Source organism: Eleginops maclovinus, chromosome 2 (genome assembly GCF_036324505.1).
Source record: "Eleginops maclovinus isolate JMC-PN-2008 ecotype Puerto Natales chromosome 2, JC_Emac_rtc_rv5, whole genome shotgun sequence".
NCBI lineage: Eukaryota > Metazoa > Chordata > Actinopteri > Perciformes > Eleginopidae > Eleginops > Eleginops maclovinus.
The window spans coordinates 18,408,808-18,433,123 of NC_086350.1; the positions used below are offsets into that span (position 1 = coordinate 18,408,808).

The 24,316-nt window shown below is 41.6% G+C and overlaps 1 protein-coding gene across 2 annotated transcripts; it reads right to left on the reverse strand.

Annotated features, from left to right (window-relative positions):
* Positions 1–6,878: 6,878 nt before the first annotated feature.
* Positions 6,879–14,084, reverse strand: si:ch73-62b13.1 (Carbohydrate sulfotransferase 1-like). Of its 2 annotated transcripts, XM_063910734.1 has the most exons (3): positions 13,941–14,084; positions 9,694–9,865; positions 6,879–8,781 (listed from the first exon to the last, which is right to left on the reverse strand). In XM_063910734.1, exons 1-3 carry the CDS (start codon positions 13,941–13,943, stop codon positions 7,652–7,654), a joined length of 1,305 nt encoding a protein of 434 aa, XP_063766804.1. In that variant the 5' UTR covers positions 13,944–14,084; the 3' UTR covers positions 6,879–7,651. The 2 variants fall into 2 exon arrangements, with proteins under 2 accessions (XP_063766804.1, XP_063766812.1); XM_063910742.1 differs by lacking the exon at positions 13,941–14,084 and having other exon boundaries at positions 9,694–11,463.
* Positions 14,085–24,316: the final 10,232 nt, after the last annotated feature.

Genomic DNA, 24,316 nt, shown 5'->3' on the forward strand with positions numbered 1-24,316 from the left:
TGACTCTGCAAAATGTAATTTTTACACTTTATAGGTTTAAAAAGGAAAAATAAAACATGTTGATTATTGAGATTGAGTGTAGGTATTTCCACTATTTGTGCTAAGCTAAGAAGGCTTTGGGCTCTCACAGTAATATAGGCCAGTCTACTCATCATGAACAGTACATCTCTGGAATAATGTGTCAAGTTTTAGAAAGTAAAGCAGGTGAGTTAGACTTGTTAGACTAGTTGTTCTTGAACTGTTTGACAGATGACCGCTGTTAACTGGGAGAGTGCAACATTGTACAGGCAAAGAAGAATCGACTTGCATTATAAGAAATTAAGGATTTAAGCATTTTTTCTCCAGTGACCTACATTTTTGGACTATTATTCTTATTATCTTTCTATTGAAAGTCCTACAACAAGTGTGACACTGAGTTTCTATAGAGCACCTCTTTAAGATGGAACATTTTGCAAGATATTTCACTCTTTGAAGAGAAATGGTCACAGCTTTGACAATAGTTTAAAAGGATAACTTGAATCTGTGCTGATGTATTCAGAGTCTGGGCCCATCTCCCCGACGTCTATTTTGTTTCCTTTCCTTTTCAACATATTGAAATTGGATGTCTCATATGGCGTTTCAATGAATATGAAATTCAAATGGAAACGATGTAAAAAGATGCAGTTTTTGGTCCTTTAATCCAGCTAGTTTCCACTCAGTTCGGTGCCCTCTCGGTGAATTATGGATGAGTCGGGAAATGAAGGCTATGTGGGAATTCATTGAATAACTGCTGACAGTGTTGGTATACCGTTATCTTCCGTGGGAGCTGGGGCAGGTAAATGAAAATAGAGAAGGCAGGTAGTTTAATGCAAAGTATGTTAGGTAAAAGCTAGACAAAGTAAAGCAGAAACCGCATGAGTCTCTCTTTTTCTAACTCGCCCTGAAACCCTTTAGTTGCTGCAAGCTGGGATGAGTGGGCTGGAAAAAAACTGAGGCCAAACCAAACTAGCAGACCGAGGCTGTAAAGCATGACGCGTGATCCGATTTTGAGCCTGAAGGGTTGTTATCACACCTTCCTCCTACTGTCTCTGTGATACAGCAGCCCACGCCTCACACTGTGCTTTGGTCCTCCTTGTGTAAAAGACTTCCATGAGAGAAAATGAAATAAAAATAAAAATCCCACCAACATTTTCACACATACTGTTCTCTGAAAGTGAAGCTGGGAATAAAAGGAAGAAAAAGATGCCAAACAGAGGAGGAGGGATGTGGGGGAGGGAGAAACAGACCAATACACACATCTAAAACATCTGAGAGTTGCTCACTTGAAAAAAGATTTGGACTGGTTTTCCAAAACCATCCGGAAGAAAGACTCTCCTCGGGGAAATACCCTTTAGTGTAACATGGCTCCAGCTGGTGAAGTGTGTGAGTGAACGCCAGCAGATAGACAGATCTACTGTTTGAGAGCACCCTGAGGAGGCCAGGAGAAACTAAACGAATGCTTTGCAATGAACTAAAGCGCCAGCAATGACTTCACTCAATCTTGCTATTTATGTTTCCTCCTTTTATTGGACCGAGCCTTGTTATAATAATCTCAGTTTGAATAGCTTTTTGAAAAATAACTGAGTACATTAACCTGGCGTACACAACATTGGAGAAACCAGTAATGTATACTGTATTGTTTCCATTAAACTGGATATTATTTTAATTAGCAGGACGGTGAAATTGTATGGTAGACAATACTGCAGTCTAAAGCTAAGAAATGTTCAGGTATTTATATTATACATCGGATGTTTTGTAACTCCCTCACTCAAGAAGAAAATGGGCGATTCTGATAGAAAGAAGCAACATCCAGAATAATATTAAAAGCCTACCAAGTTAACACATTATTGCTACGTGCATTTTAAACAATAAAACGCTATCATGGATGATCAGAATCCAGGCCTGATGACATCTGCATGCCAATATTCACTCATCATGAAAGTGCCAGCCGTTGGTAACAGGAAGTAACAAACTTTGTGAACCTAACCCTCTAACCCTTCTCCCAGATTTTCATTTTTTTATTTTAAACTATAAAACCTTACCAAAGCAACAAATCGTGTTTTGTTTTGCTGACTTGCTGTTCCATTAAACTGCTAGCTTTTTTTCACATGCTATCTAAAAGGTGCCTGTTGGCCTCGTGATTGGATGGATTTAGGTCGTGTTCTTCAGATTGCTGCTGGGATGATTGGAACAAATTTAACAAAATTGCTCCCAAATAAATTGCCTTCTATGGCTTTAAGTACAATTTTGGAGTATTATACTATTATTATTTCAAAAATAATCTCATGTATTATGTAGTGCTTGTTTGTTTACACACACACACTCACAAGGTGAAAACAATGCCAGCGCCTACGTTGTGGCTGGTAAGAATAAAACTACTAAGCAGAAAGGGTTTGCTCGGAGTTATAAACCTAAGGAGAGTCATCACCATCAAGGCTCTGAGAATGTATTGCACCATAAAAACTGTATTACAAACAGATTGAGTGTGAATATAAGTTAATTATTATTTATTTACCCACATAGACTTTTCATAAGTTACCTTTTATTATGCACCTCATGCTTGATACTGTTATTATTTTCTTTTTTTCTCTCTCTTGCAAGACCTCTTATGATTGCTTTATTGTGCATCAGGGAAAAAAGCTAAAAATAGCCCCTGCATTTCAAAAGCTATAGCTGCTTCTTAACATAAGATATATCTAATGCCTCTTACCTCAGATTGTGAAATGCCTAATTACCCTTTGCAGTAACACAGCAGTTAAGCAATCACCATATGCACTTATGGAGTGTGTTTTCCACCCAATAAGGCAATAAAGGACGAGATCAATTGAACATTTAATTATTGTAAAGATATAAAACCATGATTTAGATCCTGCTGACAGTTAAGAGAGCACTCTGACCTCAATAAAACATCCGTACGATGCTTTAAAAGTATAGCTGTTATTCAAGCTTAATCGGTGAAAGACTTGTTGGGATTCAGTGGTGTCTTTTTAACTGCAGTGTGCGTGATAATGCTGACAGTGCTAAGTTTGACGTAGGGTGGGCCTACTGGCATTTACCTGGAGGAGCTCTACCCGAGATGCAGCTACCCCAGCTGGCCTTTTGATGTTTGCTACGAAAGCCGCTTATTAGAATCAGTGGAAAACAAAATAAATGAAAGCAGCAAGCAGCGTTGATCGGGTCCTACTTCCAGGATCAATGCAGCAGTGAAACGCCATGACCTCTGGGGTCTGACCCTTTACGTTTTGCATGGAGGGTGATGCGTTGAAAAGACATGTTGCAAATCTAGCACCATCTCCAATTAGGCTGGCCAGGTGTCCTGCTTTGTAAGGCACTGCACAGCAATTTTATAATTTGTCCCGTGTCCCGCAAATCAAGACTTTTCAAAAACCTGGCAGCCATGACACCAGCTCTGTCATATTTAAGAACACTCCTTTAATTTTTCATCTGATAGGCACAGAGTAAATTGCTTTCGTTTGGTCCAATAACAAAGTAACATCTAACACCAGTGTGATTTCAGTGAGATTATGACCTTCTGGTCCAAGTTTAGAGGGGGTGCCAAATACTGCAGCCATTTCACTAGCTCTGCCAGATGTAGAAGCCCTTCTGCTATTTTAAACGCCATGAAACCAGAGTAAAATGCTTCTGTTCGCTTAAACTAAAAGTGTATAACCAACATCAGTGTGATTTCGGTGAGATTATGACCATCCTGGCCAAATTTAAAGAGGGGGTGCCAAATCTGGCAGCCATAACACAAGCTCTGCCAGACTTAGAGGCCCCCCTGTCAGTTATCAGTCAACTAAGTAAATAATAATAATAAAAATAATAATAATAATAATTCTAGGGATTCGACTCCCTAATAATCTGAAAGTGAACTCGCGCTGGAAACAAATGCTGAGGAGTGTTGTCATAAAAATGCAACTTTCACAAAAGATAATGCTACAAAACATATCACAGACACGAGGAATCTTTTTGTATAAAGAGATGCTCAGAGAGAGAGAGAGTGGAAGATGTCCGCTGAAGAGCAGGGTGCATATGGAGGGCTTGTGTGTAGGTGTGTGTTTGTGTGTGTGTGTGAGTCTGTCTGTAGTGGGCGCATGGAGGGAAATAACGCCATTTGAATGATGGGTGTGACAGAAGCTGATGTGTGCTCAGGGCCCGTGTGGCTCCAGTAATAAAGATACTGTGGCTCAAAGTGGTTTCATTCTGTCTTAAATGCTCCTTAATCTCTCCGTAAATGACGTCTCTGGCTCCCAGTAAGGAGGGTGAAAAATGCAAATTGTTGGTGCCAGTGCAACTGGGATTTCAATGGTTGTGTCAATAGAGGAAAAAGCTGCTGAGCTTAAATGTCTAGAGAGCTTGGTGTATTTTCTATTTTTTTTATATAAAACATTCGGATACAATACACTGAACACACTTATGTTGCTTCAATCACAACATTACAGTAGCTCTCCGCTCTTAAGTGGCATGGAAAAATGATGAATATTGTGTCATGTGTGGCTATCTTTAAGTGCTGTTGTTTGTCTGATACAGGATACGTGTTTTTTTCTGGTCATCGACGGCACTTTTCACAGATAATTTTAACTGGATTGTCAATATGTTTTGTGTTCTTCATCAGGCACTGACCTTTTAAAAAAGATCTATATTTTACCCATAAAGACGACAATTTGTGGGGCCTCTTTGCTGCCGCGTGTCACCTGTGTCATAGCCATATCTCCATTATGAACCTGTATATATACAGACTTTGTTATGTACATACAGGTACACAGATGTTTATGTATGCTCACATGCAATAGGATGACATTGATTTTGATCAAAGCATGCAGTTATGTGACAGCGAGCGAGCTCATCATTTTCTGGCTGTTCGCCCAGATAAGAACCATAAAGAATCGACGGTAGGATAATGAACCTGGATGGCACACCTGCAGCTGGAAGAGCGGTTCCAAGGACGGCGTGCAGCCTCCTTTGCTCATACATCTCATTATGGGAGCGAATGGTTAAAACCGTTGATTACAAGCAGGCATCAGGGCAGAGCAGAAGGCCTGGATTTACGTGATTGAGCCTATTCGACTGACACAAAGGGGGAGATGGAAGGTCAAGAAGGTGCTCAAAACCTTGTTGTGGAGGCTGGTTCATACTGTGCTCACAGAGTCCTGTGACCTGCAGTTGTTAAACCTGTGGTGAATCCGTGGTACCCATCTGTTCGAGCATTTTAATTGCAGGTTAACTTGCTTTTTTAGCTTTTTGGGCACCATGTTGCAAAGGAATAATTGGTGACGAACGATGTGTCTGAGTCGAATTACCTCAATGTAAGTTATTATAATAGTATGATCAATGTGATACCCTGCAAGAAAATCTTAAATTGTTCACACTGTGAATGAGAATGCAAGAGTGTGGAAAGCTCAGCTAACTTAATGAAAAATAAATTTGTGATTTGAATAAAAATGCAATTCAGCTGCATACATTCATTCTGATTGGGAAAATAGTTAGAAAAGCCAGAGTAGAAGTCTCAAGAATTTGCTAAGATAATGGATAAATGGTGAATTAGGTAGATACTTAAAATGTAATGGATGTTGGTTTCAACGCATCAATATTAAAGTAAATGTATCTGACCAGGCACCATTGCTGTAGATTAACAGTGGCCGTTTGAAATTTCCCATTGCATGCACCTTATTTGTTACTCATATTGATAAGACCTCAATTTCTCAGCACAGTTAAGCAGACAGAAAGAGGTTGCCGGTATTGAGTGCAAAGGAATGGGTAATTAGCTGACGGCTGACTCAGGCCACTTGCTGCTTTGTGTGTCAGGTTGGGGATGGAAAAACCAATGAAGCACACCTCCCCGGGTGTCATAAAGCTTTGCTTTATGGCCAGTTTGTGTAGCCTTGCAGATTAAGTTCAAAGAAAGACAGCCAATCTTTTCTCCATGCATCTTAAATCCTGTTTCTCCTCAGCTGGATGCGTGGATCAATTCTTTGGTGCGCTCAGATATCCCTGGTGTCAGCAGCTATAGGGCTGCTACAGAAAAGATGGGGGGGACTGTGTGTCTAAAAATACATTATTATGGCGTTATTAAAGGGACAATTTCACCTCAGATTTAATAGTGCTCACAGAGCAGCATGACCGTTCCACTCAAATTGCATACTTTCTTTCACTCTGAAGTGGCTTTCTGCAGCGGAATAAGCATTAAAGCTCAAAGCTCCCAGCGGGCTGCAATTGCAGCGTCCATTGGAAGATGCAATGTTAGCATTTGAAAGGCAAGAAAATCACAGTCAATCAATGGTTCCTCCATGATTCATGCAATGAGTTCCTCCTCAAAAACCCCCTCCAGAATTTATCTCAAGAGAGCAGCTTTACATGGAAATAAATGGGCTGGTGTCTGGAGATGGCACGCTTGCTTTTTGTGTTTAGACACAAAGACCAGTTTCAAATGGAGGGACTGGCAGAGAACATGCAGCTGTTTAATCTCTGACTGTACTCCATTGCAGTACATCTCAATGGTCCTGGTATTAATATGTTTAGGTTCAAAGTTAGCTCAGAATAAAACACAGTGTGAGCAGCAAGTGTTCTCTTGAAGCACAAACACATCCGGTACTACAGACACATCAGCAGGATGGACATTTGGCAAAAGAACAAACCAAATACAGAGAGATTACAAGATAAAACACAATGCATTTGCAGTGTCTCTGTTTTCAGCACTAACACTCAAGCACTTTCCTCTCAGGATTGAATAAATTAAAAAGAACACATCAAAGAAATGTGGTTTCAAGAAGATTTCATATGTATTACTTGTGAATAATTTATTTTATAAAGGCTAGAAAATATAAACAGTATATTACACTGACAAAATGTTCAAACACATCCAGCACATAACATATGCACACTTGCATTGCAACGGTTAATCAGTATTTACAAGAAAACAATTATGTTCATGGTCTGAACGTCTTCACATCGAAATTAGACCTGCTGTGCACTGCAGAAGATTTTCTACCAAAGATGTGACTTTATAATCTTTTTCCGAAATGCATTAGTTACACTTGGAATGCAAGTGCTATCCACTTCTGTCTCACTTTCAGGAACATCACTTACTTCACTCTGAAATGGTACCTGGGCTCTTTCAAGTATCTTATTTCTCACGTTAAAAAGTAATACTTCAAGCACAAAATCACCTTTAGTATATACCCTCCCTGCGTTACCTTTAATTCTAGCATTAGCATTCGGGTGTATAAATGAGACCTGGACATATGCTGCCCAAGCTGTGTCAGTGTTTGAATGAATGATTTGATATAGTTTTACTTGATTCTTTGGTCAAATCCAAGGCGGGGAGAAAACCTTTTCTTCATAAATTTAATCTAGCATGTGGTGACTAATTGATACAGAAATGGTCATTTTGTGAGTGAAGAATTCCTTTGAACAATGATATTATGAGAACATGTTCAATCATCACAGCAGTATAGACTTTATTCTGGATGAATACCTTTCCAAGCATCATACTCGCTTGACATTTGGCACTTCTATGTTTATCAAAACCATAAAAAGTCCTATTGAATTACTTTATGGTAAAATAAGATAGATTACATTCATGTCATCAGTATCAAGACAGGAAAATCTGCTGAAATAAATACAATAAATAAATCTACCACGTGACTGGTTGAAAAGTCCTGTGTTCCACTAAACTGTGAGACAAGTTTCTGAGTTCGGCTGCGGAATGAACCTGCTTGTATCCCAGCAGCGCCAGAGTGTCGTTGCACAGATTCTGCAAAGTCCTGACGATGTCATAACCCAGACGAAGCCTCCAGCTCTCCGCTGCAGCTCTGGAGTCTCTGGTGGTTGAGTACCTGTAGTTCCACTCTGACGGAGAGGACATGTTACTGTTTGTGTTCTTTGCAATCCACATCCGCACCCTGTCCTCCATCTCCAGTCCCACAAACCTGTAGATCTCAGTGGCTTTGTCCTTCGGATTGAAGGCCAGGTCCTCGTAGCGCACCAGCAGGTAGCGTCCCCGGAGCCATGCCGGTGTTTGCAAGCCTGTTGCTGCAGAGGCCACCATGTCTTTGCAGGTGCTGGTGATCTGCGTCAGGTCCACGTACCGAGGCTGCCGTCCCGTTGCATTCCATATTTTCCAAGCGCGGAATTGATCAGAGAACGCCATCATGCGTGACGCGAGGATGGCTCTGGGGTCCCTCACCAGGTGGATGATCTTCAGGTCCAGACGTGGATCTTCTGTCAGGGTGCGAAGGTCCCCCACCTCAGGGACCCGCACAGTCTTTATGGCTACGTGTTCCTTCGTAAGACACGACATCGAGGCAAGGGTGAGATTCAGGGCCCCACACTTCTTTGGACACCAGGTTTCATCAGGAGAATCCGAAACCGCTACATCCCCTGCTTCCAAGCACACAGGAGGGGAGCAAAGGGCATGGCTGGAGCTTCTGCGAAAGAAGGAGCTGGTGACATGGTCCTGGGGCTCCGGGCGGATGTAATTCTCCATGAAGTGAAGGTCGCAGGTGTACAGGTTGAGGAGGAGATCCCTGTATGCTCCTAGAAGGGATCGGCGGTCCAGGGTGCGGCGCAGCCTGCTGCTGGAGTTGGTGAAGGCCTGCTGGACGTGGTAGAGAGGTTCAAACACATAAAAGATCCCTGGGTGCTGGTTAAGGAGCTGCCCGGTGAAAGAGGAGCCGCTACGGGTGGTGGCAAACAGCAGGATGTGCTTCCGAGGTGAATCAACAGGCATCCAGCTGTCATCGCACAAGGTTCTCCACCTGGAGTCTGGAACAAAGAAAGAACAAATAAATGTGCTGTACAAGTTTTAACAGAGTTCTGGTGAAAGACAAGGGTAACATTTTCTCTGAAAAACACCTCTATAGTTTATTATGAGGGCATTTTAAGTGGATTATAATGCATCTATGCTATTCTTGATTATGTATAGGTTGACTGATGTGTGTTTATGAGTGCTCTATAGAAATTAAATTCATCAAAAGCGTAATTAATAGATGTCGTTTCACTTATTTCGGAAGAGTTACTTCAGCTCATAAAAGTGAAAATGAGTTGGTTTCCCGTCATAACTCTAGTCCAGGAGAAAGTGAACTACTGAATCAAGCCAATAAGCTTAAATAATTTAGAGGGTAAACATGCCTGAGTAAGTTGCTTGTCTGCCGTTGGTTACCGAGGGGGTTTATGAAATGGCGGATCTCTAAATATAGCGCAAATAGCTAACGTGTAATTACTGCTGATGAGGAGTTGATTGCAAAGGGGATGTTTCTTTCGTACACAGGAGCTTGGCGCTGGCAAACTACAGCGGCGCTTTGAGACGGGATTAATGGAGATAAATTGGAGGATAATTGTAAAACGAATCACACATATTTCATTTCTTTATCCTCCCCACTTGTTGGGAATTCCCTCATTAAATGAACCTTTTTTTCTTTAGCTTTAGTTGCAGCTGTAATGCTGGCTCTGATCCTCTATGCATGAGGTTTTCTGCGAAAATATTATGTTAGTAATCAAATGTGTTTATGTGCATGACCTCTGCAGGTGCTTCACTGGGGAAATGTCTAACAACTCTAATATTAATGTAACTTTTACAAAATAATATATTAGCATACCACATACAGCAACAAACTTTATGCTCTCCTGTAGTGAGGCAGGACAGTATGTTTGACACTGTTGAATATGGAGGCGTACCTCTGAAATGTCTGCTCTGGCAGCGGTAGGGTCCCTGACAGGGCCCAGACAGCGAGTCCCTCAGGGTGCGGATGGCCGTGTACTGGACCCCAAGAGATGCACACACCAGCAGCAGCACCGTCTTCCAGGAGCACTCCATCCTGCCCCCCCCTCTGGCTCTACATCCTTCACGCTGATGCCGCCAGGGAGGCACAGAGACACACACAAGGAGATTTCATCTTGATGCATTTTCTCAGCTTCATACACGCATGCAGCACCCACTCCTTCTAGCCTGCAGTCCTCTACTGATGGCCAATGAGCAGCTATTAGGATTATTGCTCAAGGGCACTTAGACAGTAGAAGGTAAAGTAAGTCACATTCTTTTTCTACTTCCAGATTTCCCTTGCCAGTGAAGTTTGACCTATAAAAGGCATGTGTAACAGGGTTTCCTTTAGTAAACGAAAAAGGACTTTAGCAAATAAAGGAAATGTTCAATATTTTGAGAAATATATATGACTGCTTACTTGCTGAGAGTTTGATGATAAGAATGGTAACCCTCTCATGTCTGTACAATAAATATGAAACAACAGCTGTCTGCCAGTTAGCTCAGCTCAGGTTAGTTACATTTAGCATAAGGACCTTGAACAGGGTAAAACAAACAAAGCCTTGCTATGTTGCTCTGTTAAACTCACTAGATGACATATTTTTTCTTTTATCAATACAAAAACAACCGTGAAAATTTGTGTTTTTATGTTTGCCTACTTGAATTTTTAAATAAACTATGTCTAACCTGTTTCGTTTAGACATAGTTTAAACTAAAAATGTAATTTGACTATAATGAAAGTTACCGTTGACTTATTTAGCTAAGCTACGCTAACCTGTTGCTGGTGGTAGCGTCATAATAATTGGGGAGGTAGAAAAAGGATTTACCAAATTGTTCTTTGAAAACACATTTGTTTGTTTTTCTTAAAATGTATAGATTTGAGGAATGGTTTCTCTCTCTTTCCCCAAGCATAGCAAACACACAGCACATTCTAGCATTTTTATCATAAGTAGCTTAAACGCTTTGAGTAAACAGGTACAAGATTTATTTCCTAAAGGCTTCATAGATTTTTGTTCAGCGAAAACACAACCCAAAGGTCAGACCTCTACTGAAAAATGGGAGCAGTAATGTCCCTAAATCTAAATAACTCCACTATTCAAAATACTCTGCACACAGTTGCATAATTGTATTTCAGTTTTTGCTTTCCTCTCTGGGTAATTAAGCCTCTAAGCCCAGCAGAGAGCTACAAACCCAGATAAATATAGCTGTCTTCACTTAGATGAGTGGAGAAGTTTCCTTTGTACACTTTTGAGTTGTTTGCCACTGGGTATGAAAGAGCGAAGGGAGATGTGATTTTCCAAATGGATTTAGAAAAAAAATGTACTGCCATCCATTTGTCCCTCTGCACCAAGCTGATGGTAGGTAATCACACGAGATCCGTGGGCGCCAAATGTGTCTCCATCACTCACTGAGGCAATCATCATCAAAACCACAGGTAAATATATATCATATTACTGACAAAAATAAATATTGCCTTCCTGTTTGCGTCCTCTCACCCTCTCTCTGTCACTCTGTCTCCCTCCAGTCTGCCTCTTGTTCATTAATGATGTTTATGTGTCCCTGGCAGACTCATATCCTCAGGAATGTATCACACTGAGCTCAGATCAGCTTTTGATGTTCCATTAATCACAAACAACGCAAAACCAAAGACATTTACTCTGTGGGTGAGGGGAAAATAAATCTACATCATGAGCCATTTTGTTTGAGTACTGCTTAAAACAGCAATTGCAGAATGAACTCATCGGGGGGAGAAACTTTGTTCGTTGAAGACAGGATGACAGTAACAGGGACATTGTGCTGTTTGTCTCTTGTTTCAGATTACATTTAAAGCTGCTATTTGTGCGCTCATTTGAAGGACAGGGAAGATCGATGATAAACAGAGAAACAGAAGAGCAAATGACTGCAGATAATGTAAAACGTTGACCAAGCTTCTTACTATCTCAGACACTTGACGGAAAAGATGGTAAAATTCTGTCAATTTGACAGTCCTGCCATCCAAACCGTATGTGATCTGCACAGCTGGCTGACCGAGGCACAACAGATGATTCCTCAGCGACAGGTTTTGTTTTCCTTTCCAGTCATGATCAGGGCTCAGTGCCTCGTCGCACACCCTGCTGCCCTCTGGAGAATGAGGACAGATGCTTCAATGGATTAAAGCATTTTGATCTGCAACTCCTCCTTTCTCCCTGGCTTATAATTCCCCCACCAGGACTCACACCAGGAATAAAAGACACCCTGTCAACATCTGGAAAGGGAACTCAGGCTTCATATGGCCCCAGCTTTTGTTTTCCTTAAACAATAAAAGTGTTTAGAGGATAAAAGCCTCGGGACAGGATCAACCAAGGATTACATTGTGCGGGGCACGCTTCCTCTGGCAGGTTGAGTTGTACATTTTGGCTCGCTGCTGCTGAGATAACATAGCTAGCAGCAAAAGTGTTGGAGGTAATGACATTTGGGCATGGTGCGGGGAAGGCAGTTGCCTCTGTGGAAAATAAAGACAACAAATGAGGTTAGTGATGAGGGTGGGACTGAGGGATTTGGGATGCAAGTGATTGAGGGATGTGACAGTGCCAAAGATTTTTCTATTAAGGCACCTAAGTGTGTTCACAGATTCTCTGAGTGAGTCGGTTTATTGGCAAAGCCTGATGATCAATCTTGGGAAGCACAGAGAGTTGAGCAACAGTAGCAACACCAGGAGAAACTTCGAGTCCTCAGTCACTCTATCCATCTTTTCCCTTCTCTCTCTCTCTCTCTAAACCACCTCGAACCAGTGCCGGCCCGAGCCTTTAGGGGGCCCTAAGCAGAATTTGACCACCACGTGGAGTAACCTGTGCTTGACGATTATTGACACAAATGTCACACTATAATGTTACATTATCAATTGAATTAATGCAGACAGATTATGAACTATTGTCACCCGGGGCACAGATGCATAAGCAATGGGTGGTGCCCTTTGTTCAAGAGTGGGTGCAAACCGGAAGGGGGGTCTAGGGATCTTCCCCCCAAAAATTCTGAATTTGGTAGATGTGATTTCTTGTATTCTGATACATTTTTGAGATGGCCAGCTGGAGAAGGGCTACTTTTGTTCAGATTCACAGCCTTCTGCTTTTTGACTTATTGAGGTAGTGACTTGGGCTTGGGCACGGAAGGCTTATTCAGTAATCCATCCTTGCTCACATGCCAAAAATGCGTTGGTGCAGGTATATTGATCATGAAATCAGAGTTTTCTTGGATTGAATTATTCATTCATTCATTAAATCATGTTGTCACTTTAAGTTATTTAATATATGTTTTTTTTAAACCCACAACAACAACACTCGATTGGGGGGCCACTGGTGGCCAGGGGGCCCCAAGCAGCCGCTTAGTTCGCTTATGCCTCGGGCCGGCCCTGCCTCGAACCCAAACAAATATGAATATTTAGAGTGCCACAGGCAGAGAGCAGAGCTGTTGTGGTGCACAGAGGAGCTGCATCTGACCCAGGGCCTATGATAGGGGAGAAGATTAATCTTGTTCTACATGATTCCCCCAGCACACACACAAACAAACACACACACAAACACACACAATCACTAAAAGCACTACAGACTTTACAAAAAGAAGAGGAAATTAAGAGAAAGATCAACCCTAATCTTGTCATGGTTTATTCACAAACAGAAGATAAAAAAACTGTATGTTATTTAAGTTTGAGTGAAGAACTGAGAATATAAGGTAAAGTTTAATTATGATGAACTAAATTAACTGCCAGGATGAAATGGATGGAATGGAATTAAGAGACCTGAAACTTTTGATCCTATCCTTTCACTACAGCTACACAGTATCATTTTTTTGTGTTGGATATCAGTACGAATCTAATCCCCAGCAGCTAGATATCACTTGAAAAACAAAAACTCTAATCTTTAAATAAATGTTAGATAAATACAATTAATCATATATCAATGACATCATAGCCGATAAAGTGAGTGCAGGTCACTTTAAACTCAACATTAACTACAGCAGACATACTTTTAAGTCGCTGTGTGGAGAAATAATTGCCATAATTACTGAATTTACCACTCTCATAATCAATACTCTCAGATTAGAGCATTTTGTTTGTTAGATAACAGTTCGGCTGCGGCTCGATACGCGTAAAATGCAACAGCAGATGATAAAGAGAAGCTCGTCTTACCATGAACGCACTCGATCAGATACAGCAGGATGTCTCCGTCCGGTCCATTGGCCAAAGTGTGTGTGTGTGTGTGTGTGTGTGTTTGTCAGTGAGTGGATCGAGCGCTGACGCCGTTGTGTGTCCAGAGCCGAGATGGATTCAGAGCTGGAGATGCGCCATGGATAGAGAGCGGCGAGAGGCAGCGCGAGGAGGCAAGTCTCCCCCCTCCAGAGACCACACAGGCTACTGGCGCTGAGTCTCTAGATTGGATGCAAGATTGCCTCGCCGTGCATTACGCTTGATGCCGTAGGGTACATTTCATTTCGTCTTGGAAATGCGTGTGATCCCAAAACAGGCAGTAAACAGAACCTACTTAATGATATGTCACTAGAAGTCAAACTAAAATGTGACACTCCAACTGTTTCCATCATAATTTAATTTTTTTTCATGGGTAAGAAGACCGATTTTCCAATATATTTCATTGAGGCAGGTTTCATCTTCTCAAGCCAGGCATCAATAATTACTTATGAGTGCCATTCTTCCTTCTTTGTCACTGTCATGCTCTCTGCAGGGTCTTTTACTGCACGCACACACACACACACACACACACACACACACACACACACACACACACACACACACACACACACACACACACACACACACACACACACACACATGTTCACGCTTCTCCTATGAGTGGCACAATGACCTCTATTTTTCCTCATTCCAGTGAGGATGACTGCTATCATCAGATGTGTTGGCCCCCTCCTCACTTTGCTGCCGGCTCCCTGGTGTGAATGGATGGGTGCCATATCATTGCCCCCCTGGGGTGACTGTGGGGTCAGACTGAGCCTGTGACAGCTCCATTACTCCTGGGAATGGGGGTCGATTCCGTTTGCGCTCTTTAGATTTATCTCCCTTCCGCTTTGGCAGACTCCCGCTGTGGCTAAAGTGTGTCTTTACTATGATTTGCAGACAGATTGTAGAAATAATTTTGCTGTCCACTCGTGGCTGCATCTCAGTTCTCACCATTACTGCTGTTGGATGATTCAAGCCTTAACCCCTTGGATCAGAGGGGGATTACATGTTCCAACTTCTCTGCCATTATCTAACCTGTGAAAACCTTTAAGGCAATACAATTGAATACAACAAAAACAAAGGAGCTCAGAAATAGGAGCCCAAAGAGCTACAGAACACAAATACAGGCTTTCTCTGGTGATATGGGGCTAAGGCACATTATCAGCCGAAGGTCTTCCTGTACAAGCCCGCACAAAGGAGGACAAGCTGCCAAGAACGCCCAGTGAGGGTCCTGTCCTCTGCAACTCTCAGTGCTGATCCCTCGCTCATTCTGCCTACAGCATTGATTCCTCGGCTTCGAGCAGCCAAACGCCCCCACACCATCTTGGTGAGATTTGAACAGGCAATAAGAAAAAGTTGAATCTTCTCTGAGTGAAAACTGAATCCTCCACGGGCCTCCCTGTTTAGCTATACACACACTTGCTCCATACCACGTACAAAGTGCACAAAATCAGATGCACATTAGAGATTTCAAGTGTCGTTCATTTTTCTTTCTTCAGAACTATCAGCCTCTCAATATGCCTCACCAATCTACTCCCTTTCTTCCCCATATCTCTGTGATCCTCCTCATATCTGATGCTTAACATGACAGCAGTCTTTCATCATAAAGTGGATGGAAATTTGCATGGAAATCTCTCTACTCTTCAGGATAACCTTGCCTCCTTAGACTATATTTCTGTACCTAGGCTTGCTTGGCAACTTTTGCACCTTACGTTTTCTTTTACAGAAGTGATCCGTCAGTCAGATTTTCTGTCAGTCAGCTTGTCACAAGGCAAAGCAGTTCTCACAAATGTTATCTAAGGCAGTTTGTTGCATGTGGAGGAAAGCAAGTGTTTCCATACGCTCTGTTTCATTTGAGGGAGCGAAAAAAAAAGCAGGCCCTTTGTTCAGCCCTCCATCTCTATAAGTGCAATAAGCAGGTGAAAAGAAATCTAATTTCACCCACTGGTATGCCAGCAGAGACAGCTAAATTTAATCCAGCAAACAACCAGCACAGGGTACACTTTCTCTTTTTCTCACTGGTATTGCACTGGCAACATCTAAGAATTTAATCTAAGAGTTATTGTGGCTGGGACAGTATTAACATCGTGGACACACACAATTATTTAATTAAAATAAAGAGATATTTTGGGATAGTGCCTATTACCTCACTTGCTAAGAGTTCCAATACAAGGTTGATTGAAACAAGTGATTGATACTGTAAACTGAACAAAACAAAAACAGACACAACTGGTTGTATTTAGGTAACATCACTGCTTAGCTGTTAAGTAAAAGATCATGTTTATTTTAATATGTTAAAATATTTTGTGATTTTTCTTCATATTATTTTTGCTCTTAAATCAATAAAAGGCCCATGTTTTTAAGCAGGCTTTTTTTTTTTATATCCACCAATATGCCATATCAAATATTGTTTTTTGTCTCATATTTCTTCTTAATGGGAGTTCATGATTGAATTCAATGATGCTGACCCCAATCAAACTTAGCTGCTTAGTCTGTTTGATTGCTTGTTATCCTTAAACCCACAGAACTCTGGCTGGGCTCGCCTCAGTTCAGTGTTCAGTAAGCTCTTTAGGGAGAAGAGGATCATCTGGCATAAATTGGTCTTGCTCGTATACAATCCCATCGCTGCCTTGCTGTTTGCTTTGATAACTCCAAATCACAGAAGCACCGTCTTTATAAACCAAAGCTTTCAGCTAACATTTACCGAGCCGTTGTGTTCTGCTTGCCAATTTTGCAAGGCTTCATTTATTAAATTTAGGCGGGACAGTTGCGAGCCTAGGTGGTTTGCTGCCGGCAGAGTGAGCGAAATCTGTTGAGCGACACACGGCATGATGAGAGGAAGGAAGAATGCGGGACATGAAGGATGAGAGAGGCAACGAGAGGTTTGGAGGAGAGGAAGAGCAGGAGGGGGAACGAGACAGTTTACACACACCATCTGTGCATCAAAGGTGTGGCTCTGCTGGATTGCCTTCACGATGCACGTCTGTGTGATTGTTTTTGAACGAGAGATCTCTTGAATATAGATAGTCTCATTTTCACTCTCCTGTCTGCAGAGATCACCCATTTTTCTTTATTTCATCTGCACATGAGTGAGCAAGTCGGCTCAACTGTGTTGTTGAACCCTGTTGTGTGCCCAAAAAAAACACATTTCTGTTTCTGAGTTAGGGCTTGTAATTATCTACTGTATGGATGTGGGTAGCTGAACGCCATGTATTGAAATTAAACCTTTTGCCTTGCTTTAAAGTTTTCTCCTGGCACCCATCAACACATTTATAGACACATTTCCTTCTCATATGCCAGAGGAGCCAATTACATGACTACATGCATTTTGTAGTTAAGCTCCTTTTGCCTTCAAGAAGACTTTCTTCACAAAACGTTCCCTTGTGAGGCTTCACAGCAACACATGAAAAGGGAGATGAACTAAATGTTGCTGGTAAACCTCACACAATGAGCACAATCACTCCAGGGGATTACAAAAACAGAATGATTGCACATTCTTCCCTCCAACTGTTTCATCACACGGGGGAGTTGAAGTTTTACAATGTGACAGAGAGCGTCTATCACAGCATCTCCTCCCCACGCCCACTAGTTTCTAAGATATAGACTTCAAATCAAATCTACTGAAAGCCTTTGAGACTTCTAGAGGGAAGTCGGTTTTTATTGAGAGCATTTGATTGGACCCCGTCTCGCTTGAATTGCCCCTCTGAAAATAACAGACATAAATTCCTGCGTGGCTGCGCTCCAACCAGACACCTCCACATGTCTGGGTGGCGAGCAGACTGCTATTAGGAAAGAAAAGCCCCAAGTGGCTTGTCTTCCACCTGCTTCTAACATCACATTTCTTATTTATTAATCCTGACCCAAAGTCCTCTGCAACAGTTATTCCCGCAACACCTTTGCTGTGAAACCAGCCCATCAGCAGTGATCTCTGGTGCATAGTCGGTACCATTAGCAAAACGCATCACACACTGTCACATTGAGGCTGGACAGCAGTGAGGTACTCTGCTTTCTCTCTGGCATTTGCTTTCTAACACTATTCATCCCACCAACTGTTTCACACTCACAGGGCTCAGAGCAAATCACATTTGTTGGAGTAATGGGCCTGGCAAATTACAGCAGATCGGGCCTCAGCGGGCTCAGCCTGGCATTCACCAGGGAGCACCGAGCTGACGTGCTGATTCTACAGAACATGGTCTCCTGATCGGACAGAAAGAGGTGCCCTGGGAAAGGGGTGAGGGAGGGAGGGAGCCAAGGAGGGATCATGATAACATCCGCTGGCAGTGATTTTGATTGTTGTGCTGGTGTGTGTGTGTGTGTGTGTGTGTGTGTGTGTGTGTGTGTGTGTGTGTGTGTGTGTGTGTGTGTGTGTGTGTGTGTGTGTGTGTGTGTGTGTGTGTGAGTGTGTGTCTGTGTGTGTGTGTGTGTGTGTGTGTGTGTGTGTGTGCGTGCGTGTGTGTGTGTGTGTGTGTGTGTGTGCGTGTGTGTGTGCATGTGTGTGTGCGTGTGTGTGTGTGATAGAAAACTTTAGATAATCGTCAAATTGGGAGTCTAGTCACATGTCTCTGCGTTTTCTGCAGAAGTTTGTCAAGCCCAAGTGAACACAAGAGACTCTAGGCAACAACTTGTCAAATTTCCTGGCCGATTTCATTGATTATTTTTCAAGCTTTGGTTGTGCTTGCCACAGCAATGGCTCACAGTTTGCCTAGACAAACATGCAGCACAGACAGACAGAGGCAGACATGCAGCTGAAGCAAGCGCTCCCTCACACGCAGATGGTCTGAGAGATGCCTCGACAATTAAGCCGATCCATTTAAACTCTCTAACTGTAACAATCTGAAGGAAAGCCTGCTGCTGGATCTTGCTGTTCTCTGAGGCATGCTGATTCCTTTGCGCTCTGTCGGGCCTCCTGGGGCCATTCTGTGTGACCGAGCCTTCTCTTAATTACACCTGAGAGCAGCGAGCAGCTGCTCCTCTTTCACATCTGTTTCTCCATCAATCAAGCCTGTGGAGGGGCGTATGGAAAGCAAACTGGCAAATATGGAAGAAGCTCATCCTAAATCTTTATATCAGTGTGTTTTTGAAAGATTTTGCAGCTTTGCTTTGATATTAAATCTCACAGTTTTTTCCTCAGCCGACAGACATTGCTCACCTTGTCCTGTGATTGTTCATGACCACAGATGTTGTAATAAAGCTATTGTGAAAATAAAGCATGGCCTTGTGGGCAGGATGTCCAAATGTCTCCTCTTACTCACAACAGTTGTGATTCATTCATGACTCAGCTTCCTAAAAATGATGTTTTTCTCAAATTTGGTTGATTTTCATCATGTATTCATAACACTTTGGATGCATTTTTAATAGAAATGCTTAATCTCAGGGTTTTTCAAAATGTGAGCCGGGAGACAATGTTAGCAGAGGGCACTGAGCAGTAAACCGAGGAAAGCTTTCTAAAGAAAGTCAACACTGTTCTTTTATATCTCCTTACAGAAGTAAAACAAAAGAACAGAAAATATCATAAACAGGTAAATAATTGGTTTAGGATAATAGCAACTTCACCTGTTCCCAGCGGCTGCAGCATCAGATATTGCCCAACATCAAATGAACAAAAACGAAGGATTAGCTTTATTGCTTTATATACCAGCTGAACAATTATTTCCTAATAGAAACCATATCTCTTTGTTGGATTTATTGGCACTACTGTGGACAATAAATATTTATCAGGGCTCGAAAAGGTGAAGTGTGTGGGAGTAATACAATCTGGCAGCTGAAAATATTTCTTATGCACACAATCTTGAGATTGAGTTGCAAGATAGAAAGCTGCACACCAGTGCTTGCATTACCAACACAAAAAAACTATTTTTGGCTTGTTGTTCAATTTTGAGAACAAACAGGCTCATCAATATTGCAGCTTGCTGCTGCCTCACATGTTGCATTTTCTGTAAGCAAAAGTGCAGAATGTAAGTGACAACTAAATAAGCTAGTGCTGCTATTACCTTTCATTGTTTATATACAGCCTGAAGGAAGGATTTAAGAAGCGTATAAAATGATTTTATTAACTCCTCTTTATTATGTTGTCAATATCTAGTATTAAAGGTATAATAAAAGAAAGTCTTATGGCTATAAAATGTAAATGTTGAATGCATAACTATAAAAGTAAATGAATTTAAGCTGAAGAAGCCCTGGGAGGGAAGTAAGATAACCCTGCTGATCCAAGGTCCAAGTCTGATTTGGGTTAGAAAGAAAACAAAAGATAATAACATAAAACCTTCTTTCTACCTGGTCAGAAGTCCTGAACACAAGACACAAAACAATAAAGATCAAAATTACAAAATGGATTGTAAGAGTTTTCTTTTTTTTCCTTTGCCTCTCAGGGTTTACATAATTTGAAGCTATCTGAGACACAGATTAATTAATATAAAGTAGGTTATGATAGTTATGCTTCCATCCTCAAATCTAAATTGTCCACAATGATCATGCATTTGTCAGATAATGTTCCAAACCTACATGATATGCACTATATGTTAGTAAGTAAGTATGTATTTATGGTAATTGGGAAGAGCTTACTTTGTTGCCGCTTATCGTAACGTTTTTTCAAGTGTGAGAGGAGAAGAGGGGCGCTTCCAGACCCCGGTTTTACTGACAATATAGGGAGAAATGTTCAGTGGCCCCTCTGCAGAGGGAGTCGAGGTCCACCTTCATTCAATACATGCTTCCAGTAATAGGATGAACATTTGTCTCTCAGTTTGGAAGTCCTTCTAACTGAACAGTTCAGATTACATAATGCTAATAAACAATTTTCCAGAACCCATTTTGAAGGTATTCAAATTCATGACACAATGGCGCTGTGGCAGCTACACATATTTTATTCAAATATAATCTGCACATCCCACTGTATATAATCATGTATTATAAAATGCACGGTTGAATCAATATGAACATTGTCAGTTAGTCAATAACATATACAATCTCTTTATATACTCTAATCCAATTTTTTGTTTGGCAAACATAAACTGTAATATTGGATCAATAGTGATGTTCACTCTGCAGCGGGCTACTGCTAAACTTACTCAGCACTCAGGTGTTTCAATAGATATTGATTCAATATTGCAGTTTATGCGCATAGCGTTGGATGTGATGGCCTGCATGTTGAACAAAGATAAGAGAACTAAAACACAGAAATATTAGATTCATAAGACACCAAAGGCTTTGAGAAGTAAGAGAGGACAGCTGTTCCTTGATCGACTGTCTTTGGTTTGTCTTTTTTTAACCCTTTTCTTTTGTGGTAATTCCACAATGACACATTTCCTTGTTGATCTTTTGCATAAAATAGACAATATAATATTCTTGACAGACATAGCCATCATTCCATCTTAGCAACAGGGTAGACATTTATTCTTTAAAGCTGCACTGATATACAATTTTTTCTTAAAATGTTCATTTTGTAAATTATGGTCCCATGAAGAGTCAAATAGAAGATGAAGCGGGATATGCTTTAGGATGGGTCTTCATCTCCGTGTGAAAGATGAAAGATACATTTAGCCTTTAGATCGCCTTTAATGTATTTTCAGCGTTGAGTTTTACTTATCGCAACTCTAAGAATAATAAACTAAAAACTTTAAAAAGTGAACCGTTAGTTTTGTTTATTACTCTAATGTGCATGGCAGAAAAAGTGTCACAGTGAAAAGATTATCTGTCGTCTATGTCGAATTTCTTTGGCAGGAAGATTTTAGGAACTTTTTGATCGTTACATATTTCCTTGTTGGCAGGCAGCAATCTGTTGACAGGAGAGCAGCCTGACTGGTTTTCAACTCATCATTTAATGTCACATAGTAGCCATCCTACATTCTGAGACAATCAGATAAGGTAAAACATATTTTTACACCCTACTAGCTGTACTGAAAGAATGACAGCAATTGATATTTTTTTCTTTTACGAAACAAAGGATTTTTATATTTGCAAGATAGTAAATGGTTTTTAAAAAATGAGACGCTTCGATATTATTCTTCTGTATAAAAGCCAGTGTTGGTTATTCACACCTAAAAGGAATAAGGGAGGAGGACATCATCAACAATAATCTGAAACTATAGATACAACCATTTCACAATCACCAAGCTACACTTCAAAAATGTTAAGCAGAAGGTTTAACACTACGAATAAAACTGTGGGTACGAGAATCATATCACAGATGAGACCTTTGCCTTCCTCTTTTTCACAAAATATATCACTCCCACAATCACTCCAATCACCAGCATCCCCACCAGTCCTCCACCCACAGCATTGGCAGTTACATTAGAGGTTTCTGGCTGATCCTCTTTGGGGTCACCAGTCACTGGTTTTAAGGTAACATTCTCTGATTCCCAAATTCTGCCATTTTTCCTGATTACTGTCAAAACAGTCTCCTGTTTAGAGACGCACTTTTGTGTGTCATCCCAGTAAGGGTCCTCACTGTACTCATCTTCTTCTGTATCTTCTTCTCCCCCATCATAAGGGTATTCCAGGAAAACAGGGCCCTCTAAAACAACACACCAGTACACCCCTTCATCTTGCACCTCCAGGTGGGAAATGGTCAGTGTGGTCACATTCTCAGACAGTCTGCCCATCAGATCCCCTGGGATGGGAGCAGTCTTGTGGTATGAATCGTGGATGAGTCTATTCTTGCCTGATGGTTCTCGACGGTACCACTGCACACTTTGGGAATCTTCTTTGCCAACATCACAATCTAGCAACACGCTCCCCCCTTCAACAACCACTTTATTTTTGGGGTCCTTTTTAGAGCAGAGAACCAGATAGTACCGCACTTCAAACAAAGAGGAAAAGCATGAATATTCCCCACTAAGATCCTCAGAGAAGGCAGGAATCACCAATGAGAAGTCCTTGGATTTTTCATCTAACGATAGGTTCATCTTCATGCTGCTAGCATTGAACATCCCCAGTGGTGTCTCCCATTGCTGGTTGGTTCCTTCAGCGGGGCATTTTAATACTACTCTTTCTCCTTGAGTGGCAAAAATGTCCGTGCTTTCGCTGTTGTCTTGTAGGTGCATGTTTTGGAAACTGAGACAAGTCTTACCTTTGCTCACAAGACAGTAAAAGTTTTTGTGAGTCTTTAATGTGCTTTTGTCAAACAAAAGGGACGCGCCGTTGTGTTGGACCTTTACTACTCCATGAAACTCCTTCACCAGAATCTCCAGAGACACACTGCTATCCATTAACAATATGACCTTGTAAAGAGGAAATGTTTCATAGTACCAGCGTACAGAGGTTCCCTCCAAACCAATGGAAGTGTTGTTGCACAGAAGCTCAGCACCTTCGTCTTCTTCCTTCAAAACAATCTCTTCAGATTCAACCTCCTTATCGCACACAGAGAGCTGCTGGATAATCTGGCTCACTAGAGTCTGGTGCTGCCAGCATTCCCTCCTGTAAATCCCAGAGTCCTTGTGTGTTAGGTTACTGATCTGGAACCCAAGCAGGTGCTGAACTTTGTTGATGTGGATGCGACCCTGGAGGTCCTCAGGAAGTGTAACAGATGGGTTTTCGAACGAGGAGTTGCCAAGAAGCAGGTCTCCCTCCGGAGCACATCGATAAACAACAATATAATCCATTCCGAAACAATACCCCATCTCGATAGCGGTGTACTTTGCTTTGAACACAGGCTCTACCTCCTCACTGAGGACCCGGTGGGGAAGCAGGAGAAGCAGAAACTCCAGGAACCTAATGGAGGCCATGTTGTCTGTCTGTCTCAAGCCATGTGTTTGATACGATCAAGGAAGTGTGCTAACTGTAAGCCTTGTAATTTATTTACTTTGTTGTCCCCATTAGGTCCGCCTCCAGCACCTCCTCCACATTCTTCCACCAACACTTTCAGTTTTTGAGTGACATGATAAGGAACACACACACAAACACACACAGGTGAAGTTACTGGCAGGAGTGGTTTCAAAATAACTAATGACATTAAAGTCAAGAACTGTCTGAAGCGTGAGACAACCAATGACACCAAACAAAAGCCATGAAACAGAACATGAAAAAGTAAATATCCTAGTTGTACATTAACTGTTGATGGACAGGTTTTCACTCAGCTGTGGGTGCGGTCAGTCATCGTGCAAGGTGGCTTGACAGCAGTTGAGAGGGGGTGTTCATGTGCATGTTTTTTTTAACACTAAGGCAGTGCATGTACCATCGAGGTCTTATTCATTGAGCACACTAATCTGAACTACATCTATATCAGGTAATCTATCTGGCAGTTATTCCTCTGGAACCGTGAGAAAACACAAAGGACTCTTTCACTATTGTTTTATTTATCAGCTGAAAGGATGGGCATCTTC